This window comes from Hemiscyllium ocellatum, chromosome 33 (genome assembly GCF_020745735.1).
Source record: "Hemiscyllium ocellatum isolate sHemOce1 chromosome 33, sHemOce1.pat.X.cur, whole genome shotgun sequence".
In the NCBI taxonomy this organism is placed as follows: Eukaryota; Metazoa; Chordata; class Chondrichthyes; order Orectolobiformes; family Hemiscylliidae; genus Hemiscyllium; species Hemiscyllium ocellatum.
Window position 1 is genome coordinate 16,461,599 of NC_083433.1, and position 27,172 is coordinate 16,488,770.

The window sequence follows — 27,172 nt, forward strand, 5'->3', positions numbered from 1 at the left end:
TTGGGCATTATTGCTTTTCATTCCAGTTTTAGTTATGCTTCCATTGGATTTGAATGTATTTGAACTGAGTAGGCTTTAGCCAGGACCTCAAGAGGACTGGTCCATTAGTGCCACTGCATTACGATATAGATCAAAACAGGAGGCTGGTACAATTACAACACTTAAAAGGCATCTGGGTGGGTATATGGATAGGGAGGGTTTAGAGGGATATGGGCCAAGTGCTGGCAAATGGGATTAGATTAGGTTAGGATATCAGGTCGGCATAGACCAAAGGTCTGTTTCTGTGCTGTACATCTCCAAGACTCTATTTGTGCATGTGACATAGGTGACCCTGAACAGGTGTAGCATTTATTATCCATCCCTACTTGCCCAGAGAGCAGCTTAAGAGTCAACCTGTGGGGCCTGAGTCACATGTAGGCCATATCAGGTAAGGATGGCATATTCGTTCCACAAAAGGTGTGGTCATAGACAGCATTGAAACAGATCCTTCAGTCTAACATGTCCATGCCAACCAGATATCCTAAATTAATCTAGTCCCATTTGATAGTATTTGGCCCATATTCCTCCAAACCCTTCCTATTCTTATACCCATCCAGGTGCCCTTTAAATGTTGATTGTATTCACCTCCCACACTTCCTCTGGCAGCTCATTCCATACATGTACCATCCTCTGAGTGAAAAGGTTGCCTCTTGGGTCTCTTTCATGTCTTTCCCCTCTCACCCTAAACCTTTGCCCTCTAGTTCTGGACTCCCACACCCCAGGGAAAAGACTTTGTCTATTTATCCTATCCATGCCCCTCAGGATTTTATAAACCTCTATAAGGTCACCCCTCACCTCCAACACGCCAGGGAAAATAGCCACAGCCTATTCAGCTTCTCCCGATAGATCAAACCCTCCAACCATGGCAACATCTTTGTGATCCAAATGGGTTTTAATGACAATTGTTACCATTAGCTGTTTTGTTTAGAACTCCAGATTTCAAATGTCACCATCTACCATGGCAGAATTTAAACCCATGACCCTCAGAACATTAAATTGGGATTCAGAGCTGCGGGCCAAGTGATGTTATCACTTCACTACTGTCACACCCACTGATTCTACTTTCCCTGGGGAATACTTGAAGGAAGTAGACATTCAGAAATTAGTAAATTTAGCACAGTCCAGGAACTGAAACTGTACACTTCTTGCTCTGTTTGGTATATTTGGACTTGAACTGGGGCCGCAGTGTAAGTTAAATGGGTTAAACCATTTGTGTAAATCCTTGCTGAAATACCTCTACAGCGGCTGGTGTCCCATCACCACAGCACCCTTTATTTACACATTGGCAGTCCTTGATACTGATCCAGCTCCCTCAGAGCCAGCTGTCAGAGTGAACAGAACCTCTGACACTCCGGTCAGTCAGGGCTCCTTGATCAGACCGGGTTAACAACCCCAATAAGAGAACACAGATTCTATGAGGTCCACCTGGGGGACCTTGTTACAATCTCTGCACTGATCCTCCAGCTCTCCGACCTTGCAGTGTGACAGATCTAGCTCATTGGTTAGCATTCTCATCTGTGTGTCAGAAGGTCATGAGTTCAATTATTTCCCCAGGGGCTTGAATGCAACATCTGAGCTGAACTCGGGAGCACCCCTGAGGGAGTGTAGAACTATCAAGTGCCCTGTTTTTCGATTATCACTCCGAGATACACTCTGCCCGCTGCTCTTTGACTTCAGAACAGACCTCTCAAATTTCAAATCGAAGCTTGGTCTTGCTTTCTGCGCACCCTCTCTGCAGCCGGAACTTTGTATCTCTCGCTCTGTTGAATCACCCTGTTATCTTTGGATGGGAACTGCACGCAAAACAAAACTTTTCACTGTACTTAGGTACATGTGATAATAAATCAAATCAAATCAAATCACTAGTTGGAAAAGAGACATGACTTTTCACAAATTCTCGGTAATATTTATTCCTCAGTCTTGGCTGAAACAGACTATTCAGTCATGAACACATCATTGCTTGCGGTTGTACGCATCAGTCATGTTTTGTGCAGCACACTAGAGTCTACCCTTCAAAAGTACCCGAACTCTCAAACCAGAAAGTACTGGAGAAACTCAGCAGGTCTGGCAGCATCTGTGAGAGAGAGAGTAACAGAGTTAATGTTCTGAGTCCAGTTCTGACTGGACTCAAAACATTAACTGTTGCTTTCTCCTCACAGACCTGCTGAGTTTCTCCAGCACTCCCTGTTTTTGTTTGTATCAGGTGTCCAGGCATCCACGGTTTTACTTCAAAAGTCTTCCACTGACTGCAAATTGCTTTGGGCTGTCCTGAAAAGTGCTACACAAATGCAAGCTTTTTGTTTTTGTCACTGTGCGAGTCTCTCAAATCGCGGTGACCGACCTCTCTTAATTTGCAGGACCAAGGAGTGTGAGAATCCAGAGGTATTCCAGACATTTAAAGATCTCACTGTTCATCGCTGTAGCATTCCTGTGAATGACGAGGAGGTCATGGATGACTATGAGGTGATGCTGAAGATTGTTGAGCCAACAGTGGTATTTTACCCCTATAAAAACAGTGAGTTCACTGTATCACCTTTACTTTGATGTGCAGTTAATTTGTCAACAAACATTGCCCTTTGATCTGAAGTGCCACTAAGAGCAGACTCTCCGAATTTCCTGGGGTAATAGGAGATGTTCAGCCTGTTGCAAAAGCAGAAATTGCTGGAAAAGCTCAGCAGATCTGGCAGCATCTGTGGAGAGGAATCAGAGTTAACATTTTGGGTTCAGTGACCCTTCCTCAGAACCTCAGCGTCAAGTCAGTTCCCTGGATCTACCTAGATGTTTTCCCGAGTGATAACCCGACTAAATTCCAGTTTGGGTCTTCTCTGCCCCATGTAGTAGCATCCCACAGTGGCTCAGTGGTTAGCACTGCTGCCTCACAGTGCCAGGGACCCAGGTTCAGGACTGTCTGTGTGGAGTTTGCACATCTGCCCCATGTCTGCATGGGTTTCCTCTGGGTGCTCAGGTATCTTCCCACAATCCAAAGATGTGCAGGTTAGGATGAATTGCCCATAATGTTCAGGGGATGTGAAGGTTAGGTGCATTTGTCAGGGGAAATGTCCAGTGATAGGGTGGGAGAATGGGTCTGGATGGGTTACTCTTCAGAGGGTCGGTGTGGACCTTTTGGGCGAAATGGCCTGTTTCCCCACTGCAGGGATTCGATGATTTTCCAGCTAAGGTTACAAAGAGATTTGGGTTTCTTTGCTGAGGAGAGGCACATGGAGTTTAATTTGGATAAATGTGAAATATTACATTTTGGTAAAACAAACATAGACAGAACTTACACAATTAATGGTAGGGCCCTGGGTAGTGCTGTAGAACAGAGGGACCTAGGGGTTCAGGTAGATAGTTCTCTGAAATTTACATCACAGGTGGGCAAGGTGGTTAAGAGGGTGTTTAGCATGCTTGCCTTCATTGCTCAGACCTCTGAGCACAGGAGTTGGGATGTCATGATGAGGTTGTACAGGACATTGATAAGGCCTCTTCTGGAGTACTGTGTCCTTGTTATAGGAAGGACATTGGTGAGGCCTCTTCTGGAGTACTGTGTCCTTGTTATAGGAGGGACATTGGTGAGGCCTCTTCTGGAGTACTGTGTCCTTGTTATAGGAAGGACATTGATGAGGCCTCTTCTGGAGTACTGTGTCTTTGTTATAGGAGGGACATTGGTGAGGCCTCTTCTGGAGTACTGTGTCCTTGTTATAGGAAGGACATTGGTGTGGCCTCTTCTGGAGTACTGTGTCCTTGTTATAGGAAGGACATTGGTGAGGCCTCTTCTGGAGTACTTCGTCCTTGTTATAGGAGGGACATTGGTGAGGCCTCTTCTGGAATACTGTGTCCTTGTTATAGGGAGGACATTGGTGAGGCCTCTTCTGGAGTACTGTGTCCTTGTTATAGGAAGGACATTGGTGAGGCTGCTTCTGGAGTACTGTGTCCTTGATATAGGAAGGACATTGGTGAGGCCTCTTCTGGAATACTGCGTCCTTGTTATAGAGAGGACATTGGTGAGGCCTCTTCTGGAATACTGTGTCCATGTTAATAGGAAGGATATTATTAAGCTGGAAAGGGTTCATACGAGATTCACCAGGATGTTGCCGGGAATAGAGGATTTGAGATATAAAAATAGACTGGAAATGCTGGGACTTATTTTCACTGGAGTGTAGCAGGCTGAGGATTGACCTTATAGAGGTTTATAAAATCATGAGGGGTATAGATGAAGTGAATAGCAAGGTCTTTTCCGTAGGGTGCCGCAATGTGAAGGTTTGACGGCTGTGGACTAGGAAAGTGGTGGAGGGGAAGGGGGGAGGGGGGGGTGGCGGGGAACTGAGGTGGTGTTCCTTGCATTATTTAGTCCCAACTGTGCGCCAGACCCGATGGAACAGTAGTCTTTTCCTCACTGCCATTTCTCATTTGTCACATATACCTAGTGCCATTTGGTCCTTCGGAGGACATGCTGTTGATAGTGGCTGCAATTGCCAACCTGGGCATTAAGGATCAGGAAGAGCACAAGTGGCTGATTCCAGAGGGGGTTTGTGGCTGGATTTGCTGCTTCCCAAGCCAAAACCTGTAATCTTTCACCCTGTAAGGAGCTCTTGATGTCCACCCACCCCAATTTCGTGGTGCTCCAACTTTGAGAAATGCCCACAGAAGGCCCTCAGTGTCAGTGGCCGAGCGAGTATCTCTGGATTTCTGGCCCCATTTCCTTCCCTTTCTTGCCCCCTGCACTTTTCCTGAAGGATTTCCAGCTGATGGGGTTATACTGACTCTCACAGCCCTTTGTTTGTAAGGGAGATAAACCCAGCAGTGTTTAGCACTGATGCCTCACAGCGCTCGGGACATGGGTTCAATTCCACCCTCGGGTGACTGTCTGTGTGGAGTTTGCACATTCTCCCCATGTCCAAGTGGATTTCCTCCCACAGTCTAGAGATGTGCAGGCTAGGTGGATTGGCCATGCTAAATTATCATGTAATGTGCAAGTAAATGTGGGGTTAAAGGAATATGGTTGAGGGTTAGTATGTACTTGAAGGGCTGAATGACCTGTGCTGTTGGGATTCTATGAGTTTTCAATCAATAAGATCCCAAATCCAGAAGTAAATGATTGGTTAATATATCGGGGAGGTCTACAGCCTACTCTATGACTCTGGAAGGAGCTGGTCCTCCAATCAGAGTCCCTTTCCTTCCTGAAGGTTTGCACTGTCTGGTTGGCCAACAGCTCCCAGGGTCCTTCATCCCAGGATAGCTCATTGTTGACCTCTCAAGGTGCCTGACTGCAGTTACAACACTTAGTACAGTGCTCTTTCCCCAAAATGAGGGCTCAGCTGCCTCTCCAATCCTATGGAGCCAAGACACCCCCTCTTCACCCAAACTAGGTGAAGTCTCAGGATAGAGTACAGGTAAAGTCATCACTGCCTGGCCAGACTGTAGGGCTCTCTCTCCTTAGAGATAGAGGTGATTGATGATGATTTAACCTGAGGGTTCATCATGCCTCAGGTGAGGGGAGAGGTTGAGAAGGAAGGTCTATTCGTGGTTATCTCAACTGCTGCAGGAGTTGAACCCACGCCAATGGGATCACTCTGCATAGCAAACTAACTCTCCACCCAACTGTGCTAACCAACCCTACTCTCAGGGCATTCAAGAAAGGATTCCACATCTTTGATAGGACAAAAAGGGGGGCTTACTCCATATGGTAACCTCTATACTTAATTGCCATATTGAGGAACAAATTGTCCAAAATACAATGAGGAATATTGGGGAATATAGGCATGTTCTGATTCTTAGTGCGTTACGATCTATCACAATTGTTGTGTTATAAATCAAAGTCTCAACATACTGTGAAATCTTGTCTTTTTTTTTGTCTTTTATTATTAGTAAAACCAAAGGCACCTTTCAACTTGACCATAGAACAGCTGCCCGATGAGAGATATCAATTGGACTGGCTCACTGTGCCAGCTGGTTATAGTTCCACATATGAAATTCATTACAAGAAGGCCGAAGATTCTTGGGAGGTCAGTTGAGATTGCACATCAGTAAAGGGGACAGGTCTTCAGGACTGTCTTCCTTGTGTGTCTGTGTCTCTGCTTCTGTGTGACATATCCTTGTCTGTGCCTGTTTGAATCAACTAGGATCAAACAGCCATGTGCCTGTTTGAAGGATGGTTATGATCCCTAGAGAGACCAATAACTTCGAAGGTGAGGAAATCCTCACAAAGATGACAGAAAGAAAACCCATGGACAGGATTTCACATAGAGTCATAAAGTCATAGAGATATACAGCATGGAAACAGACCCTTCAGTCCAACCCATCCATGCCGACCAGATATTCCAAACTAATCTAGTCCCACCTGCCAGCACCCAGCCCATATCCCTCCTAACCCTTCTTATTTCCATCCAAATGTCTTTTAAATGTTGTAATTGTACCAGCCTCCACCACTTCCTTTGGCAGCTCATTCCACACACATACCACCCTCTGCATGAAAAAGTTGCCCCCGAGGTCTCTTTTATATCTTTCCCCTCTCACCCTAAACTTCTAGATCTGGACTCCCCCACCCCAGAGAGGAGACTTTGTCTATTTATCCTATCCATGCCCCTTGTGATTTTATAAACCTTTATAAGGTCACCCCCTCAGCCTCCCCACTCCAGGGAAAACAGCCCCAGCCTGTTCAGCCTCTCCCTGTAGCTCAAATCCTCCAACCCTGGCAACATCCATGTAAATCTTTTCTGAACCCTTTCAAGTTTCACAACATCCTTCTGATAGGAAGGAGACCAGAATTGCATGCAATATTGCAAAAGTGGCCTAACCAATGTCCTGTACAGCTGCAAGATGACCTCCCAACTCCTGTACTCAATACTGTGACCAATAAAGAAATCATACCAAACGCCTTCTTCATTATTCTATCTACCTGTGACTCTACTTTCAAGGAGTTATTTCTTCAAGCCTTGACTGTAATAAATTAATTGAAATCAACATAACACAAACATTAGTTAATAGTTGAAGGATATTACAAACATAAATGCGTATTGCATTCCAAATACACAAGATGCCTCACTTTACTTCTCATTCAAATAAAGGGTCACATGTCATCTCAATAAGCCGTTGCTTTGTTCACCCTCTCTCACTTCCCATTCAAACATTTCAGGCCTTGAAAAAGTAAGGCCTGCAGATGATGGAGATCAGAGTTGAGAGTGTGGTGCTGGAAAAGCACAGCAGGTCAGGCAGCATCTGAGGAGCAGGAGAATCGACGTTTTGGGCATAAGCCCTTGAGTTGCACACATCCAACATCCCCAGACGCAGTAAACAAGGGTGAAGCACACATCTGCCAACCTTCCTTCGCTTGTCTCACAACAGTTCCAAAAGAACAAAATAATTAGAGATTCCCTTCTCCAACTCCTTTAAATACTCTGGTGGGCTCTGTTGATACTGCAATCACAGCAATGGGAACTTGTCCAATCCACAGACCCTTGCTCTTGTCTATGTCTCACTCCCTGCTCTTTGCAACTGGTTATCACACACAGTAACCCAGTCCCTACACCATTCTTAGAAACCCTGCTTCAACACCAGCATTTGTTCATTTGGAGGAAACCTTGTTTGTTACCTCGTTGTGCGAATACTCGGTGTATTCTAAAATGTCAAACACAAAAATGTTGGCTTAACCAATATTGCTGCAAGGATCCTTCTGGTCTCTAATTTCAAATCAATTTCTGCTTCGGCAACCTACAGCCCGGAAGACTTAACGTTGAGTTCTCCAATTTCAAAGCCGTCTCACTCCCTTTCCGAAATGACCATCCTTGGCCTCCCCCATTGCCACTGCAAATCAGACCACAAACTGGAGGAACAGCACTGCATCTTCCGCCTGGCCCGCCTGCAGTCCGCAGGACGCAACAATGAGTTCTCCAATTTCAAATAACCTTCCTTTCCATCCCCAACTCCATTTCCAGCCCCTCCCCCTCCCTTCCATTGCTCTGACCAACTCTTCCTTCCAGCCACCAACCGGATTCATTCCTCCCATTGACCAACCAGGTTGTACCCTCTACCTGTGTTCACCTATCCCTACCTCACCACTCCATGCCCTCCCCCACCCAAAACCCTTCACCACCTCTCCCCACTCCTTTATCTGCAGCTCCCTTACACACACACACACACACACACACACACACACACACACACACACACACACACACACAGTCCTGAAGAAGGGTTATGCCTGAAACATTGACTTCTGCACCTCCTGGCTTGCTGTGTTCCCCCAGCCTCCTACCTGTCCCTCCTGATGCTGCCTGGCTTGCTGTGTTCCTCCAGCCTCCTACCTGTCCCTCCTGATGCTGCCTGGCTTACTGTGTTCCTCCAGCCTCTTGCCTGTCCCTCCTGATGCTGCCTGGCTTGCTGTGTTCCTCCAGCCTCCTGCCTGTCTACTTCAGATTTCAGTACCTGCAGTTTTTTCTTTGTCTCTAACCTCACTGTTGACATAGTACACAAGCTTTCCTTGGAGTTATGTCATGACGAGGAAACAAATTTCAGAATTCTCTCCAGCCAATTTTGGTCTTAAAGGGACATTGTAGAAGAGTAAACAAAGGCTTTTGCCAGCAACTAGATCAGCACAAGTATGTATGTACATGTGAGAGCTGTCTGAACCACAAGTTTAATTAGTAAATGAAGTGTGCGTGATTGAGACCGAGTGGCTAATTGTGAGATGCATGCACATGAAGTTGCCAATGGAAGATGTTTATGTAAGATACATGTGTGTGCACATATACATGTGAGCTTGTGTGTGTGAGTACTTGAGCTGTTAACGCTGCATGTCAGTGAGTTTATGAAGAGAATATTAGAAAGGAAGAAAGTTAAATACTAACACAATCGAACCTGTGTCCCTGGCACTGTGAGGCAGCAGTGCTAACTGCTGAGCCACGATGTCATACCAATTAACGACTTAACTACATAATTAGGCTGATTAAATTTCAAGTGTAATAATACCATGACGGAAGCTGGAAGAGGCATGGGACGGACTGAGGGCCGGAAGAGGCATAGGGGCGGGCTGCCTTAGAGTGGCCGGAAGGTGGGAGGGGGCTTGCTCAGGATCTGTATTTTATGCACTATTACTGTTTTTGTGATGATTGAGACTGGGACTTGAGGTTTGTCCTCATTTCCCTGAAAACTGGTTGAACAGTAGGGTTTGGGGCCTAGCTTTCCTGTTCCTCTCCCTTGTAAAATTGCTGTTACTCTGTACGCAGCTGTTAGTGTTCATTGTTTCGTAAACTGTGTATTGTTTAATAATTGTTTTTTAAAAACCATGGCAGATTACCCATAATTGATCTAAACGTCACTGCGCCATTATTTCTCACTAAAATATTGGTGGTGGATTCAGATAGTTCTTCAAAGTGGGTGGCATGGTGGCACAGCAGTTAGCACTGCTGCCTCATAGTGCCAGAGACCCGGGTTCAATTCCTGCCTCAGGCGACTGACTGTGTGGAGTTTGCACGTTCTCCCCGTGTCTGCGTGGGTTTCCTCCCACAGTCCAAAGATGTGCGGGTCAGGTGAATTGGCCATGCTAAATTGCCCATAGTGCTAGGGGTAAATGTAGGGGTATGGATGGGTTGTGCTTCAGTGGGTCGGTGTGGACTTGTTGGGCCGAAGGGCCTGTTTCCACACTGTAAGTAATCTAATCAAAGCTAGGGAATATTGCAACATAGAATAACACCTCATTGTCTTCTTACAGAATGCCAAAGGGTGGACAATTCCTCAAGATACCAAATCCTTCCGAATCCAAAAGAATTCATTGGAGGCATCCAGTCGCTATGTTGTCAGAGTGAGAGCGAAGGTGAAATGTGGAAAGGATATTTATTCCTACTGTGGACCGTGGAGTGACTGGAGCCATGAAGTTTCAGTTCAAACAGACCCTGGTATGAGGCAGAATCCAATCGTATTCTCATAGAGTTTCTTCACGCATTGTTTGCACCAGCAACAACAACTGCTACTTATCAGTAGGCTGTCAATGGCAACTTCCAAATGCATACCCTTTACCCACTTGGGAGGACACGGTGGCTCACAGTTAGCACTGCTGTCTCACAGTGCTAGGCATCCATGTTCAATTCCAACCTTGGGAAACTGTTTGCGTGAAGTTTGTGCATTCTCCCCGTGTCTGTGTGGGTTTCGGGTGCTCTGGTTTCCTCTCACAATCCAAAGATGTGCCTGTCGGGGTGGATTGGCCATGGGAAATTGTACCATGGTGTCCAGGGATGTGAACAGAGATCTCAGAAGCTTGAAGAGGTTACAGAGATAAAGAGGGGTGAAATTCTGGAGGGATGCAAGTTTTCATGTGGAGGCCAGTGAACAGCACTCAGTGTCATTTCGATTCCAAGTAGCAGAGATTAAACAGAGGGCAAAAGTAAATTGCCAGACGTTAAACCGATCCTTCCCCATCTCTATTGCATGTAAACCACCACAATACCATCCCAATGAATAGAGTATTCCCACATAGAACTGTTAATCATAGAATCCCTACAGTGTCAGAAAACAGGCCCATCAAGTCCACACCAACCCTCTGAACAGTAACCCACCCAGACCCATACCCCTATCCTATTACTCTACATTTCCCCTGACTAAGGCACCTAACTGGCACGGTGGTTCAGTGGTTAGCACTGCTGCTGCACAGCACCAAGATCCCAGGTTCGATTCTAGCCTCAGGCAACTGTCTGTGTGGAGTTTGCACATTCTCCGTGGGTTTGCTCTGGTTTCATCCCACAGTCCAGGAGGTCAGGTGAATTGGCTATGCTAAGTTGCCCAGAACGTTTGGTGCATTAGTCAGAGGGAAATGAGTCTGGATGGGTTCCTTTTCAGAGGGTCGGCATGAACTGGTTGGCCTGAAGGGCCTGTTTCCACAGTGTAGGGAACCTAATCTAATCAAACCTACACACCCATGAACACTATGGCCAATTCACCCTAACCTACACATCTTTGGGCTGTAGGAGGAAACCGATGTTTTTCACTTTGTCATATTATGGTGGAAGCACAACTATTCTGAACTTTTCATGTCTTTAGTTTTCTCATTTATTCCTGTAATTTTGTACTTTTGAAGATCTGGAATGCTGGACTTTTTAATTCCTTTTTTATTCCAATTTTTATTTCTAAGAATTTGTCCTTAAGAATCTGCACCTGGATACCTTTGTACCGAGGATGGCACTGTAGGTGGTGGCTTGAAAACTTTTCACTGCACTCACGTGGGCACATGTGACACATTTTGAATATTGTGAGCAATTCTGGGCCCTTTATCTCAGGAAGGATGGACTGGCCCTGGAGCAGGTCCAGAGGAGGTTCGCGAGAATGGTCCCAGGAATGAAAAGCTTAACATATGAGGAATGTTTGAGGACTCTGGGTCTATATTCGATAGAGTTTAGAAAGATGAGGGGGCATCTAATTGAAACTTATAGAATGCTGAACAGCTGGACAGAGTGGACGTTGGGAAGATGTTTCCATTGGCAGGTCACCCAAGGTCACAGCCTTAGAGTAAAGGGAAGATCTTTTAGAATGGAGATAAGGAGAAACGTCTTCAGCCAGAGAGTGGAGAATCTATGGAATTCACTGCCACAGAAGGCTGTGGAGGCCAGGTCAGTGAGTATATTTAAGACAAAGATAGATAGGTTCTTGATTGTTAAGGGGATCAAAGGTCACAAGGAGAAAGTGAGAGAACGGGGTTAAGAAACATCTCAGCCATGATTGAATGGTGGAGCAGACTCCATGGGCTGAATGGCCTAATTTTGGTGCCTATTTGTTATGGTCTTATGGACTAATAAAGGTAATTCAATGCAATTCAATTCAAATTGATCATTAACATGTAGACTATGTTCCTTAAAGCATAGTGCAGTAAACCTGAGCACTCAATAAACAGGCTACAGTCAGCACGGTAAGGAGTACACCACAGTGCAACATTCTTACAAGTCATTAAAATCACAATCCAATTAATGTTTCTTTCAATGTCCTTTCTTTTGTTTATGTTTCATTTAGATAACAAGATAGTCATCATCGTGGCAGTTATAATTCTGATGGTTTTAACCCTATTTATTCGTCCCTTTCTCTGCCTGATACAAAGGTAAAATATCTTGTTCCTTCTGTTTTGTGTTAATGATCTGAATCCACTCAGTTAGACTGCTGGCTGATGGCCAATAGATCTCTGGGATTTAACCCAGGAAATTCCAAAACCTAATTCTGCTTTTGTTCTGTGAGCATCAGACTAACATTGATAGTCCATGAGCATTTTTATAAATGTCTACTGAGGTGCAGCACAGCGGCCCAGTGGTTAGCACTACTACCTCGTAGCAACAGGGATCTGGGTTCGATTGCAGTTTTGGGTGACTACAGTGTCTGGACTTTGCACGTGCTTCCCTGTGTCTGTGTGGGGTTTCCTTTGGGTTTTCCAGTTTCCTCCCAAAGATGAGTAGGTTAGGTGAATTGCCCCATGGGAATGGGTTGGCCATGGGCAATTGGAGGATACACTGTGTTGGAGGCTCAGTATGGGCTGAATGGCCTGCTTCCACTCTGAAAGCATTCTATGAGGTGGTAACCTTGATAATGAAAGCTTTTAAATGGGCATGATTGGCAGATGATTCATCAGAATTTCAAGCCTTCCATCTTTCTCCGCCTCCTTCTCATTCCACACTCTTTATTCTGTCTTCCCTCTCTCCTTTCAGCCTCATTTTCCCTTCAATGATGGTCACCGTCCACCGCTCCTTGGGTTCCACCTTAGGGATATAGGAACATTGGAGCAGAAAGATGTCATTCAGCCCCTCCCATCCTAGATCATCTACCTCACTACCATTTTCACACACTGTCTCCAAAAGCGTTGCTACCACCAGTATCTGAGAATCAATTCTGTAAGTTGAGGCTGAATTTATTCAATGACTCAGCCTCCAACAGCCCTCTGTGTGAGTATATTCCAAATCGCCACTACCCTCTATGTGAAAACATTCCCTCATTTCAGTCTGATATGGCTCACCTTTATTCTAAAATTGTGTTCCTTGGTTCCGGCACACTACCAGGGAAACATCATTTTTGTTTTACATATCTTTATTTTTATAAATAACCATCCAAAGTCTTCACTTAGATTCCAGGTAGAGCATCCTCTGTTCCATACTTGTGAGCTCTCAGTTAGAGTTTGTCTTACAAACTCTCAGGAAACCAACTCCTTTACCGGCAAACTCCAGAGCTCAGAAATGAGACAAGAATGCCTTGCGAGTATTTTTGACAATAGAAACGTTTTCTGAGTCTCTGCTGTTCACTTTCACTGGGCACTCCTTGATGGTCACTCTAGAAGCTTTACACCATCCAGGACAAAGGAGCCCGTTTGATTGGCACCACATCCACAATTATCACTCCCTCCACCACCGGCACTCAGTAGCATCAGTGTGTACTATAAGATGCACTGCAGAAATTCGTCAATGATCATTAGACAGCACATTCTGAACTCACTTCCATAGAAGGACACAGGCAGCAGATACATGGGAAAACCACCACCTCCAAATTCCCCTCCAAAACTCACCATCCTGAGTTAGCAGTATATCTCCATTCCTGTTGTTGGGTCAAAATCCTAGAATTCTCTCCCTAAGGGCACATGGACAGCAACGATTCAAGAAGGCAGCTCACCATCACCTTCTGAAGGACAACTAGGGATGGGCAATAAATGTTGGCCCAGCCAATGATGCCCATATCCCAGACATGAATAGAAAAGAATATTCAAACAGACATTGATTGACCCTCAGTTACAAATACCATGAAATGACAACACAGTAAATGATTAGATTAGATTACTTACAGTGTGGAAACAGGCCCTTCGGCCCAACAAGTTCATACCGACCCTCTCACCCAGACCCATTCCCTCTGAATGATGCACCTAACACTACGGGCAATCTGATTGGCCAATTCACCTAACCTGCACATCTTTGGACTGTGGGAGGAAATCAGAGCACCCAGAGGAAACCCATGCAGACACGGGGAGAATGTACAAACTCCACACAAACAGTCTGGAATCGAACCTGGGACCCTGGTGCTGTGAGGCAGCAGTGCTAACCACTGAGCCACTGATGTAGGATAGGAAAGCAAACTGAAGGGACTGAATGGCCCACCCCAGCTCCAATATTCCTCTGTCACTATGGTAGAACTCGTTACCTCAAGGAACAGTAGAGGTGAATAACATTGATTCTCTCAGAGGGGTGACAGTCTGAGAGTCTCTCTTCCTCAAAATGTAGTGGATGCAGAATTTTTAAATATTTTTAAGGCAGACTTCAATAGGTTCTTGGGAGAAAGGGAGGACTGCTGACGCTAGAGATCAGAGTCAAAACGTGTGGCGCTGGAAAAGCACAGCCGGTCAGGCAGCATCTGAGGAGCAGAACAGTCGACATTTCAGGCATAAGCTCTTCATCAGGAATGAGGGAATTATGCACGAAACATCGACTCTCTTCCTCGGATACTGTCTGACCGGCTGTGCTTTTCCAGCGCCACACGTTTTGACTTCAATAGATTCCTGACGGACCAAGGGGATGAAAGCTTATCGGGGATGTGCAGGAAGAGAGAGGTTGATAGACTCCTGCCTACTGGTGACATCAATGGATACAGAGTAGTATGGGAAAACGATGATGAGGTAGATGGACCAGTCATGTTCTAGAATGGCAATGAAAGGCCTAGTCCAGCTCCTAGGTTCTTACGTCCTAATGTGCAACATGTTACCTCATGGTACACCTATGCATAAAACTGCCGAAGTGCCTGAGGGGAAAGAAATAGAAGGATAGGAGTGAGATAAGGTGGGGAGGGTGTTGCATGGCACATAACGAATGAGATAGAGACATTGGGCCATGTGACCTGAACTTCATTCAGTACAATTATCTGTATGACTACCTCAAGTCTTTTGAGTTCAGTAATGATGATTGTATGTTTGTTTGTTCTACATGTTAAAGAAAAAAGAAATCCTGGTTGGAGAGCATCCCAGACCCAGCAAAGAGCAAGCTTTTCCTGAAACATAGCCAGGTAACAGCACTTCACTTGAAAGCAAATGCTGGCAATCTATCCATGATCTAGGTCGAGAAAATGGGCGTGAATAGTCCATTCCAGACCCTATGTGGGCCGTTCACAACACAGAAGGTGCTGGGGAAACTCAACAGGCCTCTGCTGTTGACAGAGTCAATGTTTCAAGTCACAACTTTCGGATGTCTGGTCAGCTTGGGCGAGTTGGACCGAAGGGTCTGCTTCTGTGCTGTCCATCTCCACGACTCTATGATCCTGAGTCTAGTGGCTTCTTTCCAAACTGGAGATGTTCTGGACATGTTCTGGAGGAGACTCATGTTGGAGTGGAAATGTTAATTCTGTTTCCCTCGCTGCAAATGCTGACAGACAAATACTGTTTCATTCTTGTGGTGTGACCTAGAGTCATAGAGTTGTACAGCACGGGAACAGACCCTTCAGTCCAACTCATCCATGCCGACCTGATATCCTATATAAAACTAGTCCCATTTGCCAGCATTTGGCCCATATCTCTCTCAACCCTTCCTATTCATATACCCATCCAGATGCCTTTTAAATGTTGCAATTGTACCCCCCTCCACCACTTCCTCTGGCAGCTCATTCCATCGTCTGTGTGGAAAAGTTGCCTCTTAGGTGCGTTTTATATCTTTCCCCTCTCATCCTAAACCTATGCCCTCTAGTTCTGGACTCCCCCATCCCAGGGAAAAGACCTTATCTATTTCCCCTATCCATGCCTGTCATGATTTTATAAACCTCTATAAGGTCACCAGGGAAAACAGCTTCCACCTATTCAGTCTCTCCCTATAGCTCATACCCTCCAACCCTGGCAACATAAATCTTTTCTGAGCACCTTCAAGTTTCACAATATTCTTCCTGTAGATGGCAGACCAGAGTTGACCTTGATTGGTTTGGTTTTTAATTCACTCATGTGACTTGGGCATTGTTGGCTGGCCAGTATTTATCACCTGTCTCTAGCGACCCCTGAACAGAGTGGCTTGCTAAGCCCCTTAAGAGACCAATTACGAGTCAATTATATTGATATGGGTCTGGAGTCACATGGAGGCCAGACTATGGAAGGATGGCAGTTTCCTTCCCTGAAGGACATTAGTGAACCAGATACATTTTCAAACATCAACAATGGTTTCTTAGTCATCATTTGATTTTTAATTCCAGATTTCATTTTCACTGAATTCAAATTCCACCATCTGCCATGGAAGGATTCGAACATGGGTTCGCAGAACATTTTTGGATACAGTCTAGTGATAATACTATCAGGGCATTTATGATATAAAGCTATGAGTCATTCACATTCTGTATGTTGTGGGAGAGCCTGATCTATTTCATGTATTTAAAATGCTTGCACGTCCTATTCATTCATCCAACACATCTTCCAGTTTGCATAGTCAATGTACTTAGATCATGTAATCTAAAGATTATTGGGAAACCTCTTAATTTAAAGGTTTATAATTAGAATAATTGGCAATAGTTCAATTGGGGAATTTCTTCCAGTTAATTAAATAAACCTAAAACAGTCTGGTATCCCTCGTAGTGACAATAACACGATCAGATTGTCGTGAAGATCCATTTGGTTCACAATTGTCCTTTAATGAAGGAAATTTCTCATTCATGTGGAGTTTTCCCTACATGGGTATTGAGGTCCATGGCTGTGGAGTTGATTGGTAGCTACCCAATAGAATAGGTGCATGGGACGCTGGTATTTCAAGAGAGTGGGTCACCCCCACCTTCTCAAGGGAGGTTAGGAATTGACAATACGAGTTGGCCTTGTCAGTGACATCTCATGAAAGAATGTCTCAAAAACAATTGATAATCTTCCCTAACACACACTTTTTAAAATTTGTTCATGAGATGTGTGTGTCACAGGCCAGGCCAGCATTTATTGTCTATTCCTCATTGTCCATGGGGCAGTTGAGAGTCACCCACATTGCTGTAAGTCTGGAGTCATATGTAGGCCAGACTGGGTAAGGACAACAGATTTCCTTCCCTAAAAGATATCAGAGAACCCAATGGGTTTATGATGGCAATTGACATTACAGTAGCATTTACTGTTTTAAAAGTTTCAGATTTTCCTTGAATTTCAATGTTAATATCTACTGCAGTGTGGATTTGAACCCATACACCTAGAGTATTATCCCAGGGTTGCTTACGGAGTGACATTGCCACTACGCCATCTCCCCAACAGTAGCATCATGAAGACCAATTGTATCATTCCAAATGCTGTCAACTGACTTGCTCCTTTAAGTGAGAAACACCACTAGGTTTCGAAGGATCTAACTTGCTCAGGACACGTGGGAACACTGTGATTTATTATCTGCACTGTGTCACGTTGGGAGACCCCAATGGCACATTGGCAGTACCAGCTCAGTCAGTCGGGGTCTCGTTTCTTTTGACTCTCTGATGGGATTGTATTTGTTATCTATCCACATTGCCCCGAACCCATTGGCTGACAAGTCAAATCCAGAGGGCAGTTCAGAGCCAACCACATTGCTATAGGTCTGGAGTCACATGTCAGCCACACCAGATGAGGATGACAGATTTCCTTCCCTAAAGGACATTGGCGAACTGAATGGATATTTAATGAGAATTGATAATAGTGTCTTGGCCAATGACAACAGTTTTCAATTCCATATTTTATTAATTGAATTTAAACTTGACCAGCTATCAGAGTGTGACTTGGATCCATGTTCCTCTAGAATATTAGTCTGCATTGTCAGATTGCTAGGGCAGTGAGATAGCCCATCCCCCACTGCCTCCCTGTGCTGATCTGTATCTGCTTCTTTCTCCTTCCAGACAGGCATTCTGGGATATGTGGTCCCCCTGGAAGAAGGCAACATCTGTCAAGTGGTACCTGATGAAACAGGAGATACAAATCCTCAGGTCATTTCTAAGTAAGTCCTCTTCTTTAATACAGGGCTCCTGGTATGGTTTTGCGTTCATTTGTTCACTGGGAATTAGTGCAAGGGACAGATCAAATTTGAAATACACCACTCACACTGCCCCCTCCCCAATAAGATGCCATTCTCACTGAACCAGTGAGAATGTCAAGGTGAGTAGATTGAGGTCTGTAGATCTCCCCTCCATATGGCTTCTTGTGGGATCACGGCAGTGAACCTGGGTGTGCTAGGACACCTCACTCTGCTATGCTATTCTTCCTGATCGATTGTTCTTAGCTTGGGGTACAGGGCTGAAAAATGTGTTGCTGGAAAAGCGCTGCAGGTCAGGTAGCATCCAAGGAGCAGGAGAGTCGACATTTCGGGCATAAGCCCTTCTTCAGGAATCTTGGGGTACAGGGTACAGTTTCAAAGTCTGCGGCTGGCACTAAACTCGGAAGATTTGTAAACTGTGGAGGAGGGGAATGTGGGATCACCGACAGGACACTGACACATCAGTGGAGTGAGCGGATAAGTGGCAGATGAATTCAATGCTGAGAAATGGGAGGTGGTGCATTTTGATAGGAAAAGCATTGAAAGTCAATATAATTGTGGAATTCCAACAAGGTGGAAGCAGGCCATTCGGTCCACACCAACTCTCTGAGGACCTTCCCAACACAGCCCACCCCATCCCTGTAATCCCACATATCTCATGGTGAATCCTCCTAGCCAACACATCCCTAGACACCATTGGGCAATTTAGCATGGCCAGTCCACCTAAGCTGCACACCTCTGGGCGTTAGGAGGGAACTGGAGCAGCCGGAGGTAACCCATGCAGACATACAGGGAGAATGTGCAAACTCTACACAAACAATTGGGAATGAACCCAGATCCCTGATGCTGTGAGGCAATAGTATTAACCACTAAGCAAGCACACCAGTATAATTCTAAAGGGAGTGCAGGAACAGAGGATGTATATGCATACAGATCGCGAATGGTGATAGGACTGGTGGAGAGAACAGTTAATAAAGCAGGCAGTACTCTCAGTGTCGTAATAAAGTTAAAAATCACAAAACACCAGGTTATAGACCAACAGGTTTATTTAGAAGCACTAGTTTTCAGAGCACTGATGACCACCTGATGAATGGGTAGCGTTCCGAAAGCTAGTGCTTCCAAATAAACCTGTTGGACTATAACCTGGTGTTGTGTGATTTTTAACTTTGTCCACCCCAGTCCAACACCAGCACCTCCACATCATGACTTCATTAGGTGGAGCAGGATCATAAGACACAGAATTTATAGCAAAAGATGACAGTGTCACGCAACTGAAACGATATATTGAACAAACCTAGATTGCTGCTAGATTTGTAACAGATGCAGAGAGTACAAGCAGTTGATGTTGGACTCATCCAAGACACTTGTTAGACCTCAACTGAGGTACTGTCTACAATGTGAAATATATAAATACATTGGAGAGAGAGAGAGAGAGAGATTGCAGAAGAGAATTACAAAGATGGTTCCTGGAGTGAGAAGCTTCAGTCATGGAGATAGATTAAAGGTGTTCAGATTGTTCTCCTTAGAGTGAAGGAGGCTGGAGAGGTCATCTGACAGCGACTTTCAAAATCATGAGCGGGGCTGGGAGGAGCAGATAGAGATTAGCTGTTCCCATTTCAAAATGAGAGAGGCATAGATTTTAAAGTGATCTGCAAAGGATGAATGTGAGAGCAAACACATTCACGGGAGGGCAGGAGAGACTAAATGGCAAAGCACTATGGAAGAAAAGGCAAAATGTGTTGGGAACAGTTGTCAAATGCCTTTTGATTGATCTTAACTCATCTTTGAGTCAGAGATCTAAGCCAGGTTGTGAGGGCAGTGCTATTTGATCTTACTTAGACCAGCTCTAACCCTGAGCATGGTCCTCAGCTGATCATTTCTGCAAATGTTAGTGAATGAACGCAGCATCAGAGCTCAGCCAGAAGACGCACTCGATGTCTGAGCCTCAATGTTAACTTGTTCAAAGTTGGTGAGAAGTTTGTTCAACGTCATAGCTCTTAAAGGTAACTTTTACAGATGCAGAGCTCACTCAGCAACAACAACTCCATGGCATTTACACAGCACCATTCATGTGGTTACACATTGCAAGGGAGCAAAACTCAGCAAAAGGTGACACCAAGCCACATGAGGAGATATGACCAAAAACATCCACAGAGAGGTCAGTTTTGAGTAGCATCTATAAGGGTGGGTGGGGGGGGGAGGTGGGGGTGAGGAGGGGTAGAGAGATACAGGAACTTAGGACAGGGAATTCCAAAGCTTCAGGAAGAAAGAAGAACTTGCATTCATGTAGCGCCTTTCACAACCAGCAAATGTCTCAAAGCACCTTACAGCCAGTGAAGTCCTTCCAAAACAGTCTAGATGGCAACATAGGGAACATAACTGTCAATATGCACGGAACAAACCGGCAGCAAAGAGCAGGCAGTCTGAGGGCCGAGGGATAAATTTTGGAGAGAACTCCCCCGATCCCCCTTGAAATAATTCCTCGGTGCTTTACATCTCAACCACAAGAGGGCACATGCAGCAGTGCTGCACTCCCTCAGCAGTGTCCTTGCGGGAAGCTTGTCATTTAAAGGTAAGGTTAAACTGCTGGCATTTCAAAACCCCGAGTTGTGAACAATAGAGCATAGGGGAATGATTTTCTCAAGAAGGCTGAGACTGACATCGTCATGCATTTCACAATTGGCCCCTGTGTTCAAACGAATGGGCAGACAGTGACGGGTGCGTGTATTTGTAAAACCTGCCCTTGTGCATGATCCGACTGTATCTAAGTGTCAGGAATTAACAGCAGTCTTGTAACCTTTTACTTTGTTCCTATAACAGGGAGGAAGCAGCATCTGTCCAGATGGAAAGGCAGAAAGCCAACTCGTCCCCTCTGCTGACTCAAGGTCGAGTTGGCCAAGAGCAATTGTATCCTGCAATTGGAGCTGGCACACCTTCTGGCGAAGGCATTCCTAATCCTCTGATGTTACCGAGCGACCCGGCAGATTACGATGGCCCGTATTTGTTCAATTACCAAGCGATATCTTCAGGGCCTGAGTTCCAGTCAGAATTAAATCACGGATGCAAGAAAGGTTTCGAGTGTGTCATGGGGGCTCCCGGATATGTGAAACTCCCAGAGGACCCCTCTGAAAGGCCACATGACGGACCAACACCGCCTTCTGCTTATGTCCTCAACACTCCACAACCCACCCCGGACATGCCGAGTTCAGTTGATTATCATGTTGGCGCTGACCAAACCACAGACACAGGTTTGAGCCAAAGGGCGTTGGGACAGCAACCGCCCATTTCCAGTTACGTCCTGTGCCCCCCAGCGACCAGCGCCGGCCCAGCGTTCCCAGGAGACGCTCGCTCCGGCTACATTCATGACAACGGTGCAGGCCATTCCGGTTCAAGCCAGGCCCTTCCGTGGCCGGACGCCATTGCGTACCCGCTGGCCAGTCAGCAGCCAACAGGCCCTGACGGGGGGTCAGAGACGTGGCACTCCAATCCCACGGCGGGCGATGAAACCACTTGGGGATCATGGGGCTGCCCCGAAGGCTCCTGGGAAAATCCCTCAGTCGCACCTTGCCAGCCGCCTGACAACATTAACTATGTGTGCATTCCGCCCAACGATCAAGCAGGGCCCTCGCCCGTTCCTCCCGAGCAGGACACAGGTGAAAGTCCGAGTCTGTCAAGTGACTACCAACAGGGCGTAGACTTTATTCGGACAGCTGCCATTAACAGCGGCCTGGACTTTAATTCTCCATCGAAGCACCAAGACGACCCACAGAAACCTTCATCCAAAGAGGATGCACTGTCACTTACTAACGATGCTCCCAATGTCATCCTTTACCAACATGGAGGTAAACCACTAATCCTGAAGCAAATTGGCGATTATTGCTTCATTCCAGGATCCCGTCCAACAAATCCAAAAGAATCCATCAAATGCTGCCCAGCGACGGATAATGAACCAGATAAAAAACCTTTTGTTTGGCACGAGGGTTCCAATGCAATGCCTTCATTTCATTCTCCCAAAATTACAAGCAACAAGGTGGGTCCACCTCAGTCTACACCTCCATGTTTCATCAAGAACCATCTTGAGGAAACAATTGCCTAAGCATTTACTGAGTGAAAGGGGAGCAGCAGCAGTTTCTGGCAGCCACCAGAACTAGTGGCCCCGCAGAGCCAGCACAAGCACCGATGGGCTGAGTGGCCACTTCCCGTGCTGGATTCATCTACCATTCTCTGATGCTAACTCCGTTCGACTATGTCAAAGCAGCTACGCTTAGGTGTCCTACATTTTCTCATCTTCCTTCTCCAAAAGGCTCTGGGCAGGAACTGTCTGGACCGACACGCTAATCCTACCTCTTGTTAGCTCGATACCTAGTTTGTTGGCACCAGGGGTCCTTGGGTGGTCATTTCTGACACTCTGCTGGTGATAACAAACAAATGTTTACATTTTACCTGCCTTATGTGAAATCTTGCGTGAGTTTTATCTCCCAACAAGCTAGTTGGACAAAAATGGCATCGACCATCAATCAGAAGCCAAAGAATTGATGTCATGCTCAGCAATGTACCAAGCGCCCATTCTGGTGACATTGCTCGATGGTTATTGTCTTCACTTGTCTGAGTGTTTGCCAATCCAGGGCATCTCCTTGATTTTCAACGCCCGCCCTTCCGAAAGAAGAGAGGCCATGGAGGAAAGGAAATGGTTGGCAAAGTCTTTCCTCACAAGTTGAAACAATGGAGGCAGCTGGGAAGTGACAAATCAGTCAAAATAAAGAGGTGGAGTGGAGCTATAATGGATGCCATCTCCTACAGGCAATCTAAAAGAAACTATTTATCTAGCAACTTCCACGACCTCAGGGTGTGCCAGAGTATTTCCCATCCAGTAGAGTACGTCGTGAAGTGTTGGCGTCATCGTCATGTACTTGTTTGGCTCAGTTGGCAGGGCTACTTCAGGATGATGCCAATTAATTCCTGCAGTGACTGAGGTTGGCACAAAGGCTTTGTCATGTCAAGATTGCCAATAATGGCATTCAGCAGGTTAAACCTGCCATCGGTCCTCTCTCTCTCTCTCTCTCTCTCTCTAATGAGAGAGCAGCCAATGGTCATTGTAAGCATTCCAAGCAGGAAACATGGCAGCTAATCTCCACACAATAAATTCCCACAGGCAGCAATGTGATAGATAAATCTGCTTTTCAGGTTATTGATTGAGGGATGAGTCTTGGCCAAGAGAATTCTTCTTGAAAATAACACCAAGTGACCTTGACCATCTATCTCAGAGGCTAAGAGACAGCACCGCCAAACAGTGTACTTTCTCTGCTCTAGAGATTTGCACTTCTGTCTCTGAAGTGAGAGTTTGTAGGGGAGGAAGTCTAGGGAAACAATGGTTCCACAAATGGCCTTAAACAGATTGAAATTGTGAGGTCTCACGGTTTTTGGTAGACACTAAACGATCTGATAAATAAGGAGAAAGTGTTTCTGGTGGCAGGAAGATCAGTCATACAGGAATTGCTGTGTTCTGAAATACTGGAATCATGAGGGCATCGAGTTCAGTAGTAACTTTCAAAAGGGAGTTGGATAAATACATAAATGGGAAAGGGGTGAAAGGGGAAAGATTAAGAGTGTGGAAGTTTATTCTTCCCTGGGGTGAGGGCACCACTGCCAAGACTTGCTGCCCATTTCATGACTTCCCTTGAACTATGGACAGTCAGGAGTCATAGAAACATAAAACCTAGCAGCAGGAGTAGGCCATTCGGCCCTTCGAGCCTACTCTGCCATTCAGTAAGATCGCGGCTGATCCTCTATCCCAATCGCCCTCACTGCCTTTAACATCAACGGAATCAAAGGGTCAATGTTACTGCTGAGGTCTGGATTCAAATGTAGGCCAGACTGGGTAAAGATGGCAGATTTCCTTCCCTGAAGGACATTGATGAAATAGTTGGGTCTTTATGACAATTTATAATTATTATCACTCTTGCTGTTATTGAGACGAGCACTTAATTCCGGATGTATTAATTGAATGTGAATTTCATGAGCTTGGTTAAACTTTGCCTCTGACTTATTTGTGTCATTAATAAAGTTTGAATATTTAATGATGGAACCTTGATCTCTACATATTTTTGGGGATGGTTAAAAGAAATGTTAACTTACAGATTTTTGCAGAGTTGAATGCTGTGGTGCAGCTTTAAAGGATTTTAAAAAAAACATAGGCGTGAACCGAGATTGACGTCCGGATAACTTATTTTTTGAGTTTCTGTCTGTCTGGCATTAGCAATAAATGGAAGGAAAATACTGTGATACTGGAATAAAGGACTGTGGGCATCAGTGTGTGAATGAATAACATTCTTAGAACATAGAACAGTGCAGCACAGTACAGGCCCTTCAGCACTCGATGTTGTACAAACCTTTTATCCTACCCTAAGATCAGACTAACCTACATACCTTACATTTTACTATCATCCATGTGCCTATCCAAGAGTCACTTAAATGTCCCTAATGTATCTGACTCTACTACCACCGCGGGCAGTGCATTCCACGCACCCACCACTCTCTGAGTAAAGAACCTACCTCTGACATCTCCCCGAAACCTTCCTCCAATCACCTTAAAATCATGTCCCCTTGTGATAGACATTTCCACCCTTGGAAAAAGTCTCTGGCTATCCACTGTATCTCTGCCTCTCATCATCTTGTATACCTCTTTCAAGTCACCTCGCATCCTTCTTTGCTCCAATGAGAAAAGCCCTAGCTCCCTCAACCTTTCTTCATAAGACATGTCCTCCATTTATCAGGCAGCATCCTGATAAATCTCCTCTGCACTTGTGTAGAGGCCATATGTACTCCCATTGGTCAAGAATTAAAGTCATAGAGATGTACAGCATGGAAACAGACCCTTCGGTCCAACCTGTCCATGCCGACCAGATATCCCAACCCAATCTAGTCCCACCTGCCAGAACCCGGCCCATATCCCTCCAAACCCTTCCTATTCATATACCCATCCAAATGCCTCTTAAATGTTGCAATTGTACCAGCCTCCACCACATCCTCTGACAGCTCATTCCATACATGTGAAAAAGTTGCCCCTTAAGTCTCTTTTATATCTTTCCCCTCTCACCCTAAACCTATGCCCTCTAGTTCTGGACTCCCCAACCCCAGGGAAAAGACTTTGTCTATTTATCCTATCCATGCCCCTCATAATTTTGTAAACCTCGATAAGGTCACTCCTCAGTCTCCCGCGTGCCAGGGAAAACAGCCCCAGCCTGTTCAACCTCTCCCTGGAGCTCAAATCCCCCAACCCTGGCAACATCCTTGAAAATCTTTTCTGAACCCTTTCAAGTTTTACAACATCATTCCGATAGGAAGGAGACCAGAATTGCACGCAATATTCCAACAGTGGCCTAACCAATGACCAATGCCGCAACATGACCTCCCAACTCCTATACTCAATACTCTGACCAATAAAGGAAAGCATACCAAATGTCTTCTTCACTATCCTATCTACCTGCAACTCCACTTTCAAGGAGCTATGAATCTGTACTCCAAGGTCACTTTGTTCAGCAACACTCCCTAGGACCTTACCATTAAGTGTATAAGTGCTGCTAAGTATTGCTTTCCCAAACTGCAGCACCTCACATTTATGTGAATTAAACTCCATCTGCCACTTCTCAGCCCATTGGCCCATCTGGTCCAGATCCTGTTGTAATCTGAGTAACCTTCTTCGACTACACCTCCAATTTTGGTGTCATTTGCAAACTTACTAACTGTACCTCTTATGCTCGCATCCAGATCATTTATGTAAATGACAAAAAGTAGAGGACCCAGCACCGATCCTTGTGGCACTCCACTGGTCACAGGCCTCCAGTCTGAAAAACAACCCTCCACCACCACCCTCTGTCTTCTACCTTTGAGCCAGTTCTGTATCCAAATGGCTAGTTCTCCCTGTATTCCATGAGAGCTAACCTTGCTAATCAGTCTCCCATGGGGAACCTTGTCGAATTCCTTACTGAAGTCCACATAGACCATATCTACTGCTCTGCCCTCATCAATCTTCTTTGTTACTTCTTCAAAAAACTCAATCAAGTTTGTGAGACATGATTTCCCACGCACAAAGCCATGTTGACTATCCCGAATCAGTCCTTACCTTTCCAAATACATGTACATCCTGTCCTTCAGGATTCCCTCCAACAACTTGCCCACCACTGAGGTCAGGCTCACTGATCTATAGTTCCCTGGCTTGTCTTTACCACCCTTCTTAAACAGTGGCACTACGTTTGGCAACCTCCAGTCTTCTGGCTCCTCACCTGTGACTATCGATGATACAAATATCTCAGCAAGAGGCCCAGCAATCCCTTCTCTAGATTCGCACAGAGCTCTCGGGTACATCTGATCAGCTCCTGGGGATTTATCCACCTTTAACCATTTCAAGACATCCAGCACTTCCTCCTCTGTAATCTGGACATTTTGCAAGATGTCACCATCTATTTCCCTACAGTCTATATCTTCCATATCCTTTTCCACAGTAAATACTGATGCAAAATATTCATTTAGTATCTCCCCCATTTTCTATGGCTCCACACAAAGACTGCTTTGCTGATCTTTGAGGGGCCCTATTATCTCCCTAGTTACCCTTTTGTCCTTAATATACTTGTAAAAACTCTTTGGATTCTCCTTAATTCTATTTGCCAAAGCTATCTCATGTCCCCGTTTTGCCCTCCTGATTTCCCTCTTAAGTATACTCCTACTTCCTTTGTATTCTTCTAAGGATTCACTCCATCTATCCTTCTATACCTGACATATGCTTCCTTCTTTTCCTCAATTTCTTTAATCATCCAGCATTCCCTATACCTACCAGCCTTCCCTTTCACCCTGACAGGAATACACTTTCTCTGGATTCTTATTATCTCATTTCTGAAGGCTTCCCATTTTCCAGCCGTCCCTTTACCTGCGAACATCTGCCTCCAATCTGCTTTTGAAAGTTCTTGCCTAATACCATCAAAATTGGCCTTTCTCCAATTTAGAACTTCAACTTTTAGATCTGGTCTATCCTTTTCCAACACTATTTTAAAACGAATAGAATTATGGTCGCTGGTCCCAAAGTGCTCCCCCACTGACACCTCAGTCACCTGCCCTGCCTTATTTCCCAAGAGTTGGTCAAGTTTTGCACCTTCTCTAGTAGGTACATCCACATACTGAATCAGAAAATTGTCTTCTAC

At 45.3% G+C, this 27,172-nt stretch overlaps 1 protein-coding gene across 3 annotated transcripts in view; it reads left to right on the plus strand.

The window, feature by feature from the left end:
- LOC132831434 (cytokine receptor common subunit beta-like) overlaps positions 1–24,063 on the plus strand; it is a 68,190-nt gene extending 44,127 nt beyond the window's left edge. For all 3 annotated transcript variants that reach the window (XM_060849582.1, XM_060849584.1, XM_060849583.1), the window contains 7 exons: positions 2,397–2,554; positions 5,905–6,041; positions 9,746–9,929; positions 12,031–12,115; positions 14,973–15,042; positions 17,845–17,942; positions 20,799–24,063. In XM_060849582.1, the coding sequence (XP_060705565.1) occupies positions 2,397–2,554; positions 5,905–6,041; positions 9,746–9,929; positions 12,031–12,115; positions 14,973–15,042; positions 17,845–17,942; positions 20,799–22,074 (2,008 nt within the window). In that variant the 3' untranslated portion in view covers positions 22,075–24,063. The remainder of the gene's footprint in view (positions 1–2,396; positions 2,555–5,904; positions 6,042–9,745; positions 9,930–12,030; positions 12,116–14,972; positions 15,043–17,844; positions 17,943–20,798) is intronic.
- The last annotated feature ends 3,109 nt before the right edge of the window (positions 24,064–27,172 follow it).